Below are 19,654 nucleotides of genomic sequence, written 5' to 3' on the forward strand. Positions count from 1 at the left end.
CCTCATCCTGTTACCTGTCCCCTCGCATCCGCCCGCTTCCATCCCTACCCCCACCAGCCTGGAGCTCCCTGCTCCCAGTACTTTGTACTTTTCACAAGTGGGAGCTCCACTGCGCTGGCCATTATTTTGCCTATAGGAATCCTGTGGGGCAGGAAGGTTGAAAGTGTTTACTGACCTGGCCAAATGGAGACGTCGAAATGAGAAGTAAAAGTTCTGGAAGGAGGTTTGGGATCAGATAGATGTTATCCTCTAGACAGCGTCTCTGCCTTGGCGTTTTCGCTTCTTGGGTATTGCCATCTTGTCTAGGTTGACCTTATATTCGCCTCCCCTATTATTTTTTAATCCCGGGATCCCTTTGTACAATATTAAATCTCTTCAGAGTAGTCAGTATCACCTAGTCGTTAAAACCCACCTAATACAAGATTAGTATGGCCAGGTACCTTGCTACCTCGGTTTATAAAGATCACACCCATATTAAACCCCTCTTTGGCTGTTCAGCGGGTATCTTGACGTGTGGATTATTCCAGACGTACTGATAACTTTGTATTCGGATTTGCAGTATTATACTGTTACACCACTTTATCTTAACAAACAGGACTTGGGCCCTCAGTCTTGCTGTCCTGTCCATTCACCCCTTTAAGGAGGTACTTGTGTTAAAACTTCGCTAAAGCCTTGAAACAGCACAGTATACGTGGTCGCCTTCCGTAGAGTACTCTGCCTGGCGGTGTCACACACGTGCCTGTCCACCTTGGTCATACTAGTGTGGGTCCAGACTGCTGGTTCTGCTGAACCACACTCACGCTGCAGTCTCATCTCGGTTACTCACAGAACATCCTTCTGCTCTGACCTGGTGTGTCTTTAGTAGACCCAGTGTCTCCTTAGGTTTTGTCTTGTCACTTCTAATATATATCCTCTAAATATCTTAGGCTGATCACTTTTGTTTCCCAGTACTGTCCTCCCCAAATGGCCTGGCCTTTTATGACTCTGAATTACTTTGGCAATACTAGCCCACGTGACTTTTTTCCTGTCAGAAAAATATAATCTGAAATAACATATGGTATCTAAATGGTATCCTACCCTAGATAAAATATAAGCAGTGCAATTTTCTATCTTCTCCAATCTTTGAGGCTTTGAGGGAAAAGTTTAATGGTACTGTGTGCAAACTAAGAATTTGCTCCTTGCTGTTAACAAAGTTACTGAGGCCTAAATTCAGAAAGTTTGGCTTTGATTCCTGTAGGAATCATTCTATTCTAATAATGCTGTGTGGCCCTCTAAAACAACATTTTATGTGTGAGTGAGAAAGCGCATGAGCGCATCTTGAAGGAAGATTTGTCTCCTATGCCATAGAAAGGAGGAAGTGATGGATTCCAGGGTACATTCATATTTCACTATTCAAAACTTCTGATATTTTCATCTCTGTCTTTGGTATTAGGGAGATACCACACCTCTTGGATGGGGAAAAAAAAAAAACAAACCTTAAGTAAAATGTTTGGTCTGCAGATTCCAAGTTGTCTTCAGCAGACAGGTGGTGTAGTAGATGAGAAAGGTAGGAAAGGTTTGCTTTGGCAGAGGAGGGCCTGTGAACTGTGAGTTCTGAACCTGACTGCTTAGTAGACGGCTTCAGGCATTCTCTAACCTTCAGTTTTATGGAGTGGGATAAGGAACTGTGTCATCAGATAATGTGAGTTAAGTGCTTTGACATCACTAGATGAAAAGCATCCCATACAATGCAAAGTGTTATTTTGCTACTACCATCAACAGAAATAATTGCTATTCTTAATCATATCAGGGAAGGTGGGGTCCCTTGACTTCCTATTAGGCCAGTATAGGAGCAGAAAACTGTTGACTTGGGAAGAGAAAGACCAGCTCCTCTGGTTGCCTCAGTTTCTCCTAGAGGGCATCTCACCTTTCAGTGCAGGGACATTTCTCATGCAGGTCCTTTCGTGAGTTATTTCAGAAGACCAGAAATTCAGCTTTTGCCTCTCTTAAGGCTGTGACTAAAATCATAGAAGGATAAGAGCGAGAGAGACATAGAAAGGAAATGAGCCTGACCGTCCTAATTTTGTCCTACTTTTTTCATTGTAGCAATAAATATTCTCTTTGTTCAAAGGGAAGTCTCTCTTCTAGGACCGCCCTTCTCTGCTGCGCTGTTGTTTGTTTTCCGATTTTGATATTCTTGGTATTTGTTACTGCCGTTGGTGTCAGGTGGGACGGGCCCCTCTGTGCCGAGAGCTAGTTCTCTGATGCTCTTAGGCCAGGTGAAGCCATGGTTTTCTTTCTTCAAAATGAAGAGCGCTTGGAAGAGGGAAGAATTCGAGCCCACTGTCCTCCCAGTTCGGAGTCCTTCCCACATACACATAGTGAAGTAGAAAATCATCTTCTTTCAGAGGGCACATTTTAATAGGATACCTTATGGGGTTTTAGCCTCAGTGTTCCTAAGAAATGCCGTGAAAACATTTCTCTGATCAAGGTATTTGTTTTTCTCCAGGTGAGGCACCATAACCTAGTTGAACTCTGTATCCAGAAAGCCCAAGATTAAAGAAGATCAGAGACACTGACTAACCTGGAAACAGGGACCTCTTGGGAATTTTGCTTTCATCCACAGTGACCTTCCAAACATATCATCAAGTGGAATTGATTTTCTTCATTTTATTTTGCTTATTGGGAAGAACATGGCTTCGGGAATTTTGTGTTTCCCTTCAGTTTTGCATGAACTCTGCAGGAAACGGAGCCCTTGAAGGGTTTGGGAGTAACGAGAAGAGACTGAAGACGGACAGGCTTGCGCCCGTGCACACCCTCGGCTCTGTTTTCCCTCCCCCCTTCAAAGAAAAGGATTTACAACTCAACCTTGTAACAGCTGCTGCCCAGCTTTAGCCATCAAGAGAAAGTAAATAAAATTAAACCACGACTGCCACTGCCAGACGACAAGCCCTGAAGTCAAGGTGTGGGAGTGGTGGCGTGGAGAAAACCGCCTGAGAGGGACAAGGACTGCAGTGACGACAGTTCTCTTTAAAGCTGGAAGGGGCCCCAGGTCCCTTCTTGGATTGAAGTAGAAACACAGGGCACCTCTCTCGGGGGCCGCTCCCCCTCCGGTGGGAGTGAGGTGGTCCTGGTGTCTCCTCGGAAGACTTTTCCTCGCGAGAGGTGTTCCGTGCTCCCCCGCCTCCTCCCCTCCTTCCCTGTGGAGGACCTGCCTCCCTCCATGCGCTGTTGCCCGGCCTGCCCAGCCGCCCGTGCTCTCTACCTGCGGCCCTCTGCATGTGTGCGGCCTCCTGTGTGTCTCCGGGTCTCAAGCTGTACCGCTTGTGTTTCTTAATCGCTCCTCCCGCCTTGCTCTGGGGAGCTGGTTCTTCGTCATCTGGAGTCACCTTTCCCCCTCCCATGTGCTTTCCCTCCTTGGAGATCTCTTGACCTTTGCTTTGATTTGGGAGGGGGAAGGGTGGTGGTTCCAAGCTTTCTGTGTCCCTGGTTTCCTCGGTCCTCCGCTCTCTGTGGCCTCCCCTTGTCCCGTGTTCTGGTCTGTTCTGCCGCTGTGTGGGCCTGTGCTATGCGGCAGGGCAGATCTCCCAGCAGAGCTCCAACATGCCCGCAGAGTCTGCAAAGAGGTTCAAACCCAGCAAGTATGTTCCCGTCTCGGCAGCTGCCATCTTCTTAGTGGGAGCCACAACGCTCTTCTTTGCCTTTACGTGAGTTTCCTCCCAGCAGTGGTGTGGGATGGGGAGGGGAGGGGGTATGTTTCCTCTTGAGTTGGGCTCCTTACTCGCAACGCTGAGTGACTGGGAGTGTTTGAGGTCTAACACAGGTAAAGGGAAACCCAGAGGTGTGGTGAGAAGCGTTAAGGCTCTCTGCTTGGTCCTCTGCCTTCCCCGCTTCCCTTCCTCTGGAGTCACAGATGTCTTCCTCTTTTCCTACCCATTTTCATCATTAGACGATTCTGAACTAGAAAGGAGGTGGGAGGGAGTCACCAGAGAGGATGAAGCAGCCTCAACAGTCAGTTCTGTGAGAGAACTGGACTCGACGGAAGGTTCGTCAAGTAGTCGTGGCTTTTCCCCAGGTTCACTGAAGCTCAGATCTGCGATTGTGGGGACTCAGAGTCCTGGATAATCTCAGACTTGATTTAGAAGGTCTGCAGTTGAGACGGTTTTGGCCTTTAGTGTTGCTCAGATGGTTTCCGTTGTGGTGTGGGTGTGGTTTTAACTGTGCTGTGTGACGTGCAAGATGTTTCCCTGGCCAGGGATCGAACCCAGGCCCCACGGTACAGGCACTGAATCCTCGGCCCTCGGCCCCCGGGGAAGCCCTGGTTTTCTTAGGGTCGAAGCTGGAGAAGTGAAGGCCACTGGGAAAGAGCAGGTCAAGAAGAGAGTCCTAGAAGGCTTCCTTTACTTCGGCTCCTGCTGAAGGGGATGGCAGGCATTTCTCCCATTCCATGGTCCTTTTAGGAAAAGCAGTTGGCGTTGAAAGACTTCCCACTTAGGATATTCAGCCTTTGTTCATCTGCTTGTTACTGGAGGGGATCTGAGTGATTTGTCTTCATTCTTTTCCCTGTTACTTCAGCTGCCGACTACCTGGCAAGCGTATTTGCTGTTACCTGTTTATAATTTAACATACACCAGGCTTCTGAGCCTTAAACTGTTGAGTCATTGAGTTAGTGTTCTAGTTGTAGCTCTTGAAACAATCAGAGCATGCTAGATTTTCTGGGGTGTTGACTCTGCCGTGATTCAGGCTCAAACCTAATTGTGGGGTGCTGGTTAGAGCCAGTGTGAGGTGGCTGGCAAGAAGAAGATGAATTGGAGTGATCGGGAATAAAAGCAGTTTGGACTCATTGAAGGATGACTGAAGCGGGCAGTTACTGTTATGGGGAGAAAGTAGAACAGAAATTAAGTCTGTGATAGGAGGGAAGGAACCACCTCCCTCCAAATAGAGCTTCTGATGCCAAAAGGAATTCTCAAAACTGGGTTGTTTGGCCAAAAGAGTAATAATGCAGAAGTAAAGTAAATGCAGTGTTTTTCTATTTGGTTTTTAAACAAGGGAAGGATGAACCTGTTATCTAAGGTATGAGCATCATCCCGCCTCCCACCTCACCCTTGGCAGAGCAGACAGGTCACAGATTCTTTGGGCCTGGCCCTTCGGCCTGAGCACACCTGTGGAGTCCCTCGGGTTCAACCCCGCCTTCCAAAAAGGAGGGCTGAGTCTTCGGTGTCAGGCTTGTTTGGTTTCTGCTGTCACGGCCACTGCGTGGAGTCGGTGTTTTTACCGAGGGTGTTTACACGAGATCTCAGTGTCTTTGCTGCAGCTGTGGTGCTGCTAGGAGGGGCAGGTTCAAGACTAATCTGACACCCTTCCACCCACCTGATGGGAGAGGGAGTCGTTTCCTTTAAGAGGCAAAGCCTTTGGGAAGCGAAGAGATTGGGGACTGGCTCTGTGGTTTCTCTTTCAACCCATCCATTCCTGAGTTGGGGCAAGCAGAATCTTCAGTCTTAATTTGCTCCTCTGGAGCCATTGAAGTGTTTGGCTGGTTCTACCAGTTTTGCCACAAAGAGTTGTCCTGACATAGGCATTTTCTCAACTGATAGTTGAAGCTGTTTAACCTACTTTCCTGTTGCCTGGTGCCAGAAAAGTCAGGGGCCCTCCTTACTCCCTGCGCTCTCAGCTCCAGGAGAAAGGGTTTTGGAGGACAGGCTTGACTCTTACTTGCATTGTTGCCTCTAACCCTAAGTGAGAAGCACGTTAAGACTTCACTCGAGTTCCGCCAGCAGTCTCCTCGGGACGCGGGTCTGGCTGGCTTTTGCGCTCCGGGTCTCATGGGGACGTGATGGACACCCTGTCTGTCTCAGGGCCCTGGTGCTCATGGCCTCTGCAGTGCTCTTCTCCTCCTCTGCATCTGACCGTCGCAGCGCCTGCGCACGCGGGTGCCTGGCTCGAGGTAGCACTCTTCTCCCAAACTGCCCCAGCCCTTCTGAGGTTCAGTGCTCCATTTAAAACATACACACCTGAAAAAGACTGCTTTCAGATAGGCTGGAGGAAGGCCCTTCTGGAACCAGCTCCTGCTGGGCCTCGAGTTGGCCCCTGCCACCACCCTACTCCCCCACCCGGCTGCCGCTGGCTGTTCTCACATCAGGGCAGGCCCCAGGTGAGAGCTCCTCTGGGGCCTACAGGCCTGGGAGGAGGAGGAGGAGCCCTCTTGATTGGCAGGTGTAGTTTGTGGAGAACTAGGCACAGTTCACCCTCCGTGTTTCTTTGTCAAGCAGGGAAAGCGTTGAGCAGAAATTAGCAGTTGGGTGTGGTCAGCAAGACGTGATGTTCTGCTCCAGAGGAGCTCGCCTGGAACTGCTGAGGTCTCCCCCGTGACCTCTCATTTACAGCCTTTGTCCAGCACTGAAACCAAGCAGGAGCTATCGGGGACCCTGTGGTTCTTTACTCTTGCCACTGTTTGGGAAGTCGGGGGCCTGCTAAAGGAACCTCCCGGTCCCGGTTAGGTAATAGACCCTGCATTTAAGGTCACCGGCCTGGACCCCACCTGGCTTTGCTGAGTCTCCTTTTGTGATGGGCAGCGGGCAATTCCAGGGGAGAGGAGTAAGCCCTGTTTGGGGAAGCTGGTTCTGGTAAAGTTGGTTAGCTGCTGCGGGCCTCTGTCTTCTCTGTATAATGAGGAAGTTGACCTAGAGAGTTTATTTAAGCAATATGCCCTTTTTTTTTCCCCACCGAGCTCTTCTGTGGAACCCAGTCTATAAAGTGTAAGGGTAGGACTGCCCTGGTTCAGGAGAGGCTGGCGCATAGAGCCCCAGACCCTGGGTGTCTCCTCTTTGCCTTCCTGGGGACCCCGAGACCTCCTTAGGGCTCCTAGCAATACCATTAGAAATAAGTCCCCGAATCGCATCCTCTAAAGCCTCCTTGAGCTGTGGTGGGATGTCAGCCAGGGTCCGAGGTGTCTGTTTCTAAAACCGGTGGGGCGGGCATGGGGGTGAAGTCTGGGCCGCGAGTCATCCCCTGCAGGAAGGGAAGTCAGGGTTGTCCAGAAACCCGTGCTGGTCCTACCAAGGCCCTAGCCGTGGAGGAGCTTCCGCCTTTCCCGGCTCTGCGTCTCGCCCCTCCAGCGTCTCACCGGCTGAGCTGGGCAAGCTTGGTGACTCCCTCTGGGTTTCTTTCTCATGACTGCAGAGGTGCTGGCACCTGATTTGAGTGGGAGCAGCCTCATGATGTAGGGCATTAATTGAGCAGTGGTGGTTCTTTTCCTTCCCACGTTGTTTTCTCATCCAGGAATACATGCCCAAGTCCTGCATCTTGTACTCGGCTGCTTGACAGTCTGGAGAAGACAGGACAAATCCAGTGTTTCCTGAGAAATTTACCCACCTAGAAGGGAAGGGATTGTTTTCCGTGGAATCTTGAGGATCCCCCGGGCAAGAAGTGGGATGTTATTTCTAGGCTTGCCTCATCACCAAGGAACACTCCGCATACGCTCGGAGTAGGTGCTAGGCATGGCAGGAATGCATAGACCTGTGCTTTAGGAGCAAATACCTCTGTTGTGTTCTTGAATCTGATATCCAGACCGAGGAAGTGCAGTTAGGGAGGGAGGTGGGGCTGGAATGATAATTGATGATGATGGAGATGGTTAATAATGTGTTTTGTTTGCTGCTTCTATCTTGTGAATCCTCATACTAAGCCAGCTAGTTTAAAAGGAATTGGAAGCTCTTCTCAGACATTGTCTCTTTCATTCTCATATCTGTATGATGTAGCTGACGTAACAAGCTTGCAGAGTTTCCTGTAAATTACCTAAGGCTACAATAGCAAAGCATTGATGAAGACAGGATTGAAATCCAAAGCTTCTTGACTCCTACTTTAGTTTTTTCACCAGGAATTTAATTATATATATATATGGAAGAGTTAGGGCTGGGGAACAGATTTTCAGTACTGTGAGTATTGAAACCCATCCTCCCAATTTTGGAGAAGGCAATGGCAACCCACTCCAGTGTTCTTGCCTGGAGAATTCCCAGGGACAGGGGAGCCTGGTGGGCTGCTGTCTATGGGGTCGCACAGAGTCGGACATGACTGAAGTGACTTAGCAGCAGCAGCAGCTCCAATTTTATTTGGCCTTGGAAACAGGAGTGCTGGAGCGGCGGGCAGAAGAACCTGTTCTCCCTGGGGTGGTGTAGGTCTGGGAGTCTCACCCGTGAGTCAGCCAGCCTTCTGAGTGACGCCACTCCCTGCGCTCAGAGCTCTGTGATTACTGCCTTCGGCGGAGGACGAGCCCCAACAGCTCCTCAGCTCAGGTCTCACCTCCTCCCATCAAAGGCAGCAGATTGAGACAGGCCACTTGAGGGGGTCACCTAGGAATCTGGCAAAGTACTGTAGCAATGGCAAGCCCCTCCTGGAGCCAGGCAGGATGTGGGATATGGCGGGAGCAGGCCCTGCTCGCAAGGCCTCTCCTTGGTGGGAGGTACCTGACTTGGAGTGCTCAGGTTGGAAGCAGTAGTCTTTGATTTGAATCTAGGAGCAAGGCTCGCCCATGCCGTGGAGCTATTTGCATCCTTTCTAGATACTTGCCACAGTGGGGATCGGCTTTATTTTGGAACTTTTGTTTTTTATTTTGGAACAGAGATGGGAACTTGATTCTAGGGTCATACACTTCAGCTGGGAGGGGTTGATATCCAGAAGGTTGTAAGGGGCGAAGTTCATTATCCAGGGGCTGGTGGTTGGCAGGATGTCCTAGGAATGGAGCGATTTGCTTTGTTTGGAAATGCAGAAACTGAGGAAAGAATGGGCTCAGAAAGACTGACCTCTGTCAGGGGCCGGCGTGTCCCTGTCCACTGTAGTTTCACTCAGAGACGGAAGGACCCTTACTGTTTCCGAAGCTCCAGAGGCCACAGTAGCCAGTTCTAGGAATGAGACTTTTAAATCACAGAGACCTCAGTGTTCTAAGGATTTAATTCCTTTTCCCCTTCTAATTATCTTCCCAGGCTGTAGGAGTCAAGTGAGTCACCCTTTCTCCTCTTCCCTGGGTGGAAATTGAAGTGACAGCTAAGAAGCAGGGAGGGGCTCTGACCTGGATGACTGGTTTTCAGTTTCTCTCCCTCCCTCAGAGGAGCCTAGGAGGTCGTGCTTTGGGTGGGGCTATGTGAAGACTCTGCCTTCTTGCTTGTGTTCCACCCCAAACCCTGCCAAGGTGTGGGGTCAACTTTTTTGAATCAGCCTCCAGAGGAAGAGGCTTCCTAGGAGACTTTGGCAGAATAAAACTAGAGCCGTTACTGGAGGTCTGTTTTTCCTTGAAATCACTGCCCTGGCTCTAGCTTCATGGTTTTGTCTCCCAAGTAGGTACTGGCCCATCAAGAGAGGCAGAGTTAACTGGTAGTTACTACCTAAGACACCCTGGCACATCGTGAATGTTTGCTTCAGTCTTTTTTAATGATTGGCTAAATGGAGTTTGAGTAAATGGTGGTGGTGGAGGCTTGCGAGGGGCTCTGTGACCGCCAGTGTGGCCTCTTATTGTTAGCTTGCTCTCATGTTGTGTTGTTGCTCAGTCGCATCCGAGTCTTTTGCAGCCTCGTGGGCTGTAGCTCGCCAGGCCCCTCTGTCCACGGGATTTCCCAGGCAGGCATCCTGGAATGGTTTGCCATGTCGTCCTTCAGGGGATGTTGCCAGCCAGGGATGGAACCCACGTCTCTCGCGTCTGCGGCGGACTCTGTACTGCCGAGCCACCAGGGAAGCCCTGTCGTTGGTTTATTCCTCACCGAGGAGCTCCGTTCGTTTGAACGTCCTGAATCACCACTCAGGGCTGTGCTTGTTGTTCGGATGGAGACAGATCCGCTCTCCGCAGAATCCAGGCCTGCCGTGGATTAAGTCTCCGGAGTCATTTGCTGTCTTGTCCTGCTGGCGCCTCTTCCTTTCCTTCAGCGAACTCTTCCTCTCCTTCCGGCTGCTCTGGGTGAAGGGGGACAGGGACAGATGCTGGCCTAATTCTGGAGATTAAGTTCCCAGCCACAGAGCAGATTAGGGTGTTCAGCCACTGTCTTGTAGTGGGAAGTTCTTCTGAGCTGAGCCGGGAGAGAGGGCGTTTGATACCAGGGACCCCGCAGGCAGCTCATCAGCTGTCCTGACACTTGCAGGAACCACCCTTGGGGAAGGGTGAGCGGGCTGCATTCCGGAGGCTTCTGTCCTGACGGAAGCTGAGCGCCCAGCTCACTCTTGGTGTCAAGGAGAAGTTCCCTAAAGCCTTCTCGTGGTTTGAACTTGGAGCACTCGATGCATGTGGCCTGCTTCTTTTCCTTGCAGGATTTAGGGCCACTTTGGTCTGATACCTTCTCTCTCTCTCTCTTTTCTCCTCCACTCTTCTGCTTCATTTGTTGATCTCAGGGTCTTGGTATCCTTCCTTATCTATGGGTGGTTTCCTTTTGTTTACCCTGAGAACTAGCCTCTAGTTGAATAAAATTCTCTGAAGTATCTGATACATATTTGTATCTATAATGGATCTGAAGAAACTTTAAGCAGTGGCGAGTGATTTGGAGCCAGCGAGGCAGGTGGTGGTCCCTGCTCTGGGCCAGCGTGCGGGTCAGTGGGGCATGGCTGGGGGCCAGGGGCCTCGGGGTGTCCCAGAGCAGGACTGCAGCTGGTGTCGGTTACATTCTTAGTCCCTGCTCCTGGGCCTGGTTAAGAGGAGGTCAGGACAGAGGCCATGACACGTGGGCGATCCACAGGTTAGGAATGAATTTGAAGAACACAGACTTCAGTGCAAGGGCTTATGAGTCTTGTACCTTGATCTAAAATGAGCATTTCCCTGGGAAACTAGACCCACTTGTTGGGGAGGATGAAGATAATTTGAGACAGCGAAGGTGAGCCACACGAGATGTGTATATAGGTGTGGGGCGCACACACCTATGTTTTTTTATACAGCCGCTGTCCTGAGTGTCGAGGCAGCCCCTCATTCTGTTTATTATCTGTGCAGCTGTCCAGGGCTGAGCCTGTCCGTGTCGCCTGCAGTGCCCGTCTACAATGCGGTGGTGTTTCTCTTTGTGCTGGCCAATTTCAGCATGGCCACCTTCATGGACCCAGGGGTCTTCCCTCGAGGTAAGATCTCCCTCTTCTCTCTCGGAACTGCCTTTGAGAAAAATGAGTTTTGGCGTACACGATTGGTCTGGGGCCTTCGGGGTCTTGCGTTTTGGGATACTCCTGTAGTTTAATGGTGAAAAGCATGTCAAGGTTTTATAACTTCTAGGCCTGTGATCCACTTTGGGTCAACGCTGGTTTTCAGTTACTCATTCAGCAGAAATTTATTTCAGGCGTATGGGTTGGGCATTATTGCTAGCTTTGATAATATCTAAGATAAATCAGAGAGTAACACTGTGATACAACCTGTAACGGAAGCATGAACAAGGTTCTGTGGGACCTTGGAAAGGGTGCACTTATCCTGCCCAGGTAAACTGGGGAAATGCTGTTGGAGGTGCAGAGAGAAGATCTTACCACGTGGAGGATGGGAGGGAAGGGCACTTAGGCAGAGGAAGCAGCGTGTGACTGAACTGTGACCGGGAAACACAGAATGTGGTGGGTGGAAGACAGTGCAGGGTCAGGCCAGGGGGCAGAGGTAAACCAGAGCCCAGGGTGGAAGACTGTCGCACAGATGACAGTTCTTCCTTTGGACAGCAAGAGGTCTTGAACAAGAGGAATCATGGGATCAGATTTCCTTTCACAAAAGTAATTCTTAAGAACAAATAGATACCTTTTGGAAGGCTACTGCAATAATGCAAACCAGATGAACTTGAATTCAAAGCTGGATTTACAGATTTAGACCCAGGAGAATTTTTCACGACTAATCACTTATTAGGTGAGAGTGAGAGGGTAAAGGAATTGTCTAGGGTGGTTCCACCGTTCCTAACTTGAAAGATAGGTTGGATGCTGGTTTTCATGAACTCAGATCCAAGTTACAGGAACGTTGAGCAGTTTTGGAGGGAAGACAGAGCATCTTAGACACGTTGGGATACTTAATGGATCGTTCTGGCTTCCCTCATAGCTCAGTTGGTAAAGAATCCACCTGCAATGCAGGAGACCCCAGTTTAATTGCTAGGTCGGGAAGATCCCCTGGAGAAGGGACAGGCTACCCGCTCCAGTATTCTGGCCTGGAGAATTCCATGGACTGTATAGTCCGTGGCATTGCAAAGAGTCAGACACGATTGAGCGACTTTCACTCCATTCCACTTCACTTCAGTGGATCGTCAGGTGCAGTTTACCCGGTCGCATTTGAGGAGTGAGGCTCCTGGCAGAGTCCTCAGTCGCGTAGATCTGTCAGCAGCAGGAGTGAGGCTGTCTAGAGAAAGTAGAATGAGGTTAGGAAGGAGCGCGTGTCAGCCTGACCAGCCTCGATTAATAATGAGCAGAGGAGAAGGAGCCATTGAGGAGGGCTGGGCAAGAAGAGAAGGCAGGGGGGAGAAATGCACAAAGTGGGAGCCCAGGGAGCTGACGGCACAGCTGACGGCTGGCGTCACCAGAAGTGAAGTTGAGCGGTGTGGGAACTCCAAGTTGCCCGTTGTTTTGGTAATTAAGAAATTGGTGATCTTAGTAAGAATTGCTTGAGACACCCCTGTTGTTCAGTAGTTAAGACTCTGCGTGTCCGCTGCAGGGGGCACAGGGTTGGTCCCTGGTTGGGAAACCAGGATTGCAGAGCTTCATGGCATGGCCAAAAAGATACAGCACACACACAGGAATCTTTACTTTTTGGTCCTGTTGTGCAGCTTAGGGGATCTTAGTTCCCTGACCAGGGATTGAACCCAAGCCCCAGCAGCGAAAGCGCTGAGTCCTGACCACTGAACCACCAGGGAATTCCCAACAAGAATAGTTTTAATTGTGTGTTTCTGCATGTGGGAGAGAGACAGTGAAGTTACCGAAACTGCAGTGGTTCGTAAGCCAGGGAATGGAACATGAGGGAGCATCGTCCTCGAGGATTAAGGTTATTCTTTCAGGAAGTTGAGCAGAGAAGGCAGAAGGTGGAGTGTCTTCGGTGAGAGGGAAGGGTCTCGTTTGTTTTGTGATACAGAAGGCATTAGCATGCTGGCAGCATGAGGAGCTGGAGAAGGAAATGGCAGCCCACTCCAGTGTCCTTGCCTGGAGAATCCCAGGGATGGGGGAGCCTGGTGGGCTGCCGTCTGTGGGGTCACACAGAGTCGGACACGACTGACGCGACTGAGCAGCAGCAGCAGCAGCATGAGGAGGTGGAGCCAGAGAAGAGAGAGAGACTGAAGTTGAGGGAAGTGGGTAATTGAAGAGTGACCGGGAGGAAGAGCGTTTCCCCTCTCCTGGCGGAAGGGTGCTGCTCACAGAGCTGGGCTGTTTCTGGAACAGGAGGCGAGAGTGAGGCCCAGCATGGCTGGGATGAGGTAGGAGGAGTGGCTGCTGGCGGTTTTTGCTGATGGCGTCTAACTTTCTCTCACACTTGCGGTTGCCTCATGAGAGACGCTGGGGTTGGGCAGCAGCTGCAGCGTGGGGAGGCGTGTCTAAGACTCACCGCTCACAAAGCCCGTGTCGCCGTGCTCTGCGGCTTCTGTGTCAAAGGCGAGCGTAACAGGAGGTGCTTTGAGATCCTAACGCCAAGGAAGGCTGCTGTACCAAGTGTTTAATGGTCATTTATCAAATATTTACTGATGATTATGGTCATTTGCGATTTTTTTTTTTTAAGGTCCTTGCTTTCAAATAGCTCTGTCTAGAAGGGAAGATAGGGAAGACATTTACATAGATACATACACTGGTGACTTTTAAGAGTAATCAAAAAACTGTAGAACTGTAAGAAGAGAAAGAGCTCACTTCTGATAGACAATGGTGTGGAAGAATCAGTTATTTCAAAATAAGTAGCGTTTGAATTTTTTCCTTTAAACAAGTAGAACCTTCGTAATGTAGAAAGTATAAAATAGATGGTGAAAGTCGCTCCGTCGTGTCTGACTCCACGGAACTCTCCAGGCCAGAACACTGGAGTGGGGAGCCTTTCCCTTCTCCAGGGGATCCTCCTGACCCAGGGATCGAACCCAGGTCTCCCTCATTGCAGGTGGATTCTTTACCGGCTGAGTCATAAGGGAAGCCCATCAAATAGATAAATGTCACCTGTAATTTCACAGCCCAGGGATAACTACTGTTACATTGTCATATGTTTTCCTTCAGTCAGCATTTTGAAGACTTACACATATAATGTTTATACATACCATACACCTGTAGCACATACATGCGTGTCTATTTTTGTTTTCAAAATGGGATCTTTTAGTTTGTACAGTAATTTACCTTGTCCTTTTTCACTTAGTTACATTGTTAGCATTTCCCTTAGTCAGTAAATTTGAAAACTTTAATAATCACTACACCATCACTTATTTAATTTTTCCTTCCCACAGGTATTTTTTTTTTTAGATTAATAATTTAATGAAAATTGCCTACTGTAGATGAAGGCAAATAATGTTTCAGTTTTGAAGTGGGGTGGTGAGTTTTTTATTGTCACAGTTGATTCACAGTGTTGTATTGCTTTCTGCTGTATGAGTTTCTGATAGCTGAGAATTGAAAGGGCGTTCAGGGAAAGACAGTGTCTGGAACCAAGAACAGTACAGACATGTATGGGGAATCAGGGGAAGGCCTTTGACAAGGGGCTGTGCATGGAGAGAAGGCTCATGCTAGTTCGTTCCTCCCCCGTTTGGATTGCTGTAGTTCAGTCGTGTACTTGTAAATATTGAGCTTCTATGCAGACTCGTTATATATGTACTTTGATATGTAAGTCATATATTTCTTTTGAAATATATTCATAATATGTAAACTAAGAATCCCAGCCTATCCATATCGGAGCCGCCTCTGAGTCATCCTCTTAACCGCTTTCCCCAGTGTAAATTACTTCCTCATTTCCGCGGTGGTGTGTGTAGAGCTGATCTCGAAGCGTCAAGCTGCCGGTCCCTGGCCTCCCTCTCATTAGACTGCATTCCTTGAAGGCAGTGTCACTGCGTCCCCAGTGCCTAGTACAGTTGCGGCACAGCCGTGTTTTCAGGAACGTTTCCTCTCTACAGCTGAAGAGGATGAAGACAAAGAAGACGACTTCCGGGCGCCCCTTTACAAAACCGTGGAGATCAAGGGCATCCAGGTGCGCATGAAATGGTGCGCCACCTGCCGCTTCTACCGGCCTCCCCGCTGTTCCCACTGCAGCGTCTGCGACAACTGCGTGGAGGTGAGTGCCGGCGGGACGCCCAGGCCATCTGCGGCCTGCCCGAAGAATCGGGGTGGGTCCTGTGGGCTCTGGCCCTGGGCGGCTCCTGGGGCTGTTCTCGCTCTGCCAGAGTGCTGGCAGCCACATACGTGTGAGAGGCGCCCTGTGCGCGGCCTGTTGCGGGCGGTACCCCAGTGGGCAGGCACAGGCTCTCCCACCCCCAGTCAGAGCTCTGGCCTTCCGTCCCTGGCCCAGCTTCTTGCTTCTTTGTCCTGGCTCCGTGTTCGCTCTGTCTCCCACGCCATCATGCTGCTGCGTTCACCTTTTACAGTAGGTAACTGATGAGAACCCACCATCCAGCACAAGGAGCTCAGTGCCCTGTGGTGACCTCAGCGGGCAGGGGTCCACACAAAGGGGTCCATGGCTACACATGGCTGATGCGCTTGCTGTACAGCAGGAGCTGACAGCACGGTAAAGCGGCTATACTCAGATAAAAATTTAAAAAGAAATGTGCAATTTTCAAGTTAAAAACACACAAAACAAATTATACAATTATATTTCTCTTTCTGTCCTTCTGCATTCCTTGTCTTTTATTTTTAACCCTTTTCCCAGTCCATTTTTACTTGGCTATAAGCAGTTGCCTACTAGATTTTTTTTCTGAGCCTTTTTTTTTTTTAAAAAAAAGAAAAGAAAAATCTTAATGGATTTGCAAGCCTCTGACATTTGTGCCTGTCAGAGTTCCTTGGTCCCATAGGATAAACTGTGAGAGATGGCCTTGGCCTTTGATCAACCTCTGGAGGGTCTTTGTTACAGATTGATGTGTTAAGTCACTTCAGTCGTTCCAATTCTGTACAGCCCTTTGGACTGTAGCCTCCCAGGCTCCTCTGTCCATGGGATGATCCAGGCAAGAACGCTAGAGTGGATTGCCATTTCCTTCTCCAGGGGGCCTTCCCGACCCCGGGATGGAACGTGTGTCTCTCAGGCCTGCTGCCTTGGCCGGCGGGTCCTTTACTATTCTCTCCCACCTGGGAAGCCCTACGGAGCGATAGACAAGCTGCAGGGGCCTGTTTTTACATTTTGCAACTAAATGGTGAACGTGACCACACATCGCTCAGAGCAGCGTTTAGCTCTGTCTGCCGTGGCCCCAGCCTGCCTTGCCCACCCGCAGGAGTTCGACCACCACTGCCCCTGGGTGAACAACTGCATCGGCCGCCGGAACTACCGTTACTTCTTCCTCTTCCTCCTCTCCCTGACGGCCCACATCACGGGCGTGTTTGGCTTCGGCCTCCTCTACGTCCTCTACCACATGGAGGAGCTCTCCGGGGTCCGCACGGCCGTCACGTATCCTTTGAGGCCTGTGGGTCGCTGGACTGCTCGGGGCGGGGGTCTGCAGTGGCGGGGGGCCTAGGGACGGCGGCCACAGCAGGGCCCGGGGCGGGCCAGAACATGGGGCTCTGCTCTCCTTGACCGCTGGCTTCAGGATGGCCGTGATGTGTGTAGCTGGCTTGTTCTTCATCCCGGTCGCTGGCCTCACGGGGTTCCATGTGGTGCTGGTGGCCAGGGGACGCACCACCAATGAACAGGTAGGAGGAGACGTGATGGGAGGCCGTGATGGGAAAGCAGGCTTGTGTCTCAGCCCAGGGATTAGCGTATACTTTTTGTGATGAGGTGTCCACGTTCCTCATGTAAGCATGGGAACAAGCCATGTCTTAGTTAATAAGCATTTATAGACTGTGTCCTCGGTACTGGACGCTTTGGGCTCTGAGCCAGTAGAAACGGTGAAGACCTGGGCCGGCCCTCAGGAAGCTTGTAGTTCCTTCCCTGCACGTGGTAGTAGCTAATGGGACTTGCTTACTCGTACGTAGAGATCCCCACTTTCCATAAAGAAACTGATGTTTAGGGTCAGGTAGCTACTGTGAGGTGGACCTAGAAATTGAACTGACGACCCCGACTAGAGTTCCCATTCGCAGTCACCACAAAGATGCGCTTCTTTGTAACATACACGCGGGATTGTATGTTACTCATTCTTAGGTCTCCCAGTAGTGGGTGCACAGTAAGTTGTCGCCGATGGTGTGTTGGCTTCTGGAGGTCACGGTGCCCTTGTCTGACTGACCTGGTCCTTTCTCCTCCGTCCAGGTCACGGGTAAGTTCCGGGGAGGCGTGAACCCCTTCACCAATGGCTGCTGTAACAACGTCAGCCGTGTTCTCTGCAGCTCGCCAGCGCCCAGGTACACTTGCCCCGTGCTCCAGTGCTCACCCTCGGTCACACACGTCCGTTGTCTTTGGGTTGGCTCTGGTGTGGGGGTCTGCCTTTTAGGGCAGGTTCTCCTAGAACGGGAAGTGCTGAAGTGCCGACCTTCAGACCCTGTGAGTCTGGTGCGTTCTTTAGATGGTACTCCCTTTGGAGAGGCGAGAATGAGATTTACTCCAGCGTGCCTCGAGCTGGTTGTGTCAGCCCAGAGGCCTGGTCTTGCTGTCGGTCTTGTACTCCATAGAATCAGAGAAATCAGTTCAATTCTGGTCTTTCCCCTGGCCGGCTAGGACTCTTTCTTGTATCTGTAAAAGTGCTTTCCATAGGGTCGGCAGCCAGTAGATATTTTTAAATGACTGAATAAAAGCCCTCTCACTCCTAACACTCAGGTATTTGGGGAGACCAAAGAAAGAGAAGACAATTGTCATCAGACCGCCCTTCCTTCGGCCCGAAGTGTCAGACGGTCAGATAACCGTGAAGATCATGGACAATGGCATCCAGGGGGAGCTGAGGAGGACTAAGGTAGGGGAGCAGGGGGTAACGCCAGGCACCTCGGGGAGCCGCCTCCACGGCAGAGGTGGAAGCTTGCTTTGTTTAAATCTCTTACCATATTTATCACTTTCTGGTTTGTTTTGGAGTTACTTAAATACATAACTGCTTTTCCCATTGCATTTTAAGTTCATTAACAGAAACTGAGTCCATTCCTCCGCAAGCCTTTCTAGGACTTAACACAGAGCTTACGGGTGGCAGGAGCTCAACAAGTAGTTGGTGGAAATAATGACAGAATGAAACCCTTGTTGAGGAAAACCTCTCTCTCCAGCACCGTCCCCAGAGTGACTGGTTTCTCCTTTCCTAGTTGAGAAGCACATGATGATGCCCCCCGCCCTCCTTCCCCCCGTTTTGTACTTCGAGTCGCCCTGACCCTCCCTTCTGCCTCATTTCTCCAGTCTAAAGGCAGCCTGGAGGTAACAGAAAGCCAGTCAGCAGATGCAGAACCGCCCCCACCTCCTAAGCCGGACCTGAGCCGTTACACGGGGCTACGGACACACCTCAGTTTGGCCACTAATGAGGGTGAGTGTGGCCGCAGGAGTGAGATCACTCCAGAGATGGCACAGGCAAGGGCTGGGGGAGGCCGCTGCGCTGTGACTGAGAAAACCCAGAAAGCGGTGCTTGAACCACTTCTGCAGACAGCGGGAGAGGGGTCCCACGGAGCTTGGGCCGTGGTGGGGCTGCTGCGTGCGTGTGCCGCCAGAGTGCACGCCCAGCTGTGTGTGTGCACTCACTCACTCTGGTTCTGGGCTGGCTGAGTCTGTAGTCTTGGTTTCAGCACACTCATGTATGTCCCTGGGCCTCTTTTCCTGCAGAGAGCAGCCTCTTGGGCAAGGACAGCCCCCCTACACCCACCATGTACAAGTACCGGCCGGGCTACAGCAGCAGCAGCGCATCAGCCGCCATGCCTCATTCATCCAGCGCCAAGGTACTGAGCGCTCGCGAGGAAGTAGGGCTGGAATGTAGGCCACCCATTCTGGGAAAACGGGGACGGGCGAAGGGGAGGAAGCACCGAAAGGGAGAGAAGAGAAGCAAAGGCGTATTGCTCCTTGTCGGCACTGGTGGTGCTGAGTCTCCTTGCTGCCTGTCCTTCACCCCAGAGGGGCCCCTGTGGCCCCATCCATGAGGCCCTGAGGACAGCCTCAGCTGAGCTCAAAGCCCAGCTCCGCCGCTGCAGACGCTCCTTAACCTGTCTGCGCCTCACTCCCTGCTGTTCCTAATCAGAGATGAGCCTCGGGGGTTAAACATGGGAATGCAGGTGAACTCTAAGCATGTTGCTGGTGCGTGACACACACTGATTTTGACGACTCCGTGGGCTCCGGGGCCTTGCGTCTGGCGGGAAGGGTGGCTAGAGCCAGCTCTGCTTTCTCCCTCAGCTGAGTCGCGGGGACAGCCTGAAGGAGCCGCCCTCCATCGCAGAGAGCAGCCGCCAGCCCAGCTACCGCTCGGAGCCAAGCCTGGAGCCTGAGAGCTTCCGCTCGCCCACCTTGGGCAAAGGCTTCCCCTTCGACCCGCTGTCCAGTGGCTCGCGCTCCTCCAGCCTCAAGTCCGCCCAGGGCACGGGCTTCGAGCCGGGCCCACTGCAGTCCCTCCGCTCCGAGGGCACGACCTCCACCTCCTACAAGAGCCTGGCCACCCAGGCGCGAAACGGGGGCCTGTCTTACGACAGCCTGCTCACGCCCTCCGACAGCCCCGACTTTGAG

The 19,654-nt window shown here is 51.1% G+C and overlaps 1 protein-coding gene across 1 annotated transcript in view; it reads left to right on the top strand.

The window, feature by feature from the left end:
* The first annotated feature begins 2,488 nt into the window (after positions 1–2,488).
* ZDHHC5 (zinc finger, DHHC-type containing 5) overlaps positions 2,489–19,654 on the top strand; it is an 18,621-nt gene continuing 1,455 nt past the window's right edge. Inside the window, exons 1-10 of the mRNA XM_010833628.1 lie at positions 2,489–3,686; positions 10,937–11,058; positions 15,015–15,172; positions 16,320–16,492; positions 16,632–16,734; positions 17,288–17,379; positions 17,792–17,924; positions 18,350–18,473; positions 18,767–18,879; positions 19,328–19,651. Coding sequence (XP_010831930.1) covers positions 3,583–3,686; positions 10,937–11,058; positions 15,015–15,172; positions 16,320–16,492; positions 16,632–16,734; positions 17,288–17,379; positions 17,792–17,924; positions 18,350–18,473; positions 18,767–18,879; positions 19,328–19,651 — 1,446 coding nt within the window. The 5' untranslated portion in view covers positions 2,489–3,582. The remainder of the gene's footprint in view (positions 3,687–10,936; positions 11,059–15,014; positions 15,173–16,319; positions 16,493–16,631; positions 16,735–17,287; positions 17,380–17,791; positions 17,925–18,349; positions 18,474–18,766; positions 18,880–19,327; positions 19,652–19,654) is intronic.

This window comes from Bison bison, unplaced genomic scaffold, assembly GCF_000754665.1.
Source record: "Bison bison bison isolate TAMUID 2011002044 unplaced genomic scaffold, Bison_UMD1.0 scf7180017863815, whole genome shotgun sequence".
NCBI lineage: Eukaryota > Metazoa > Chordata > Mammalia > Artiodactyla > Bovidae > Bison > Bison bison.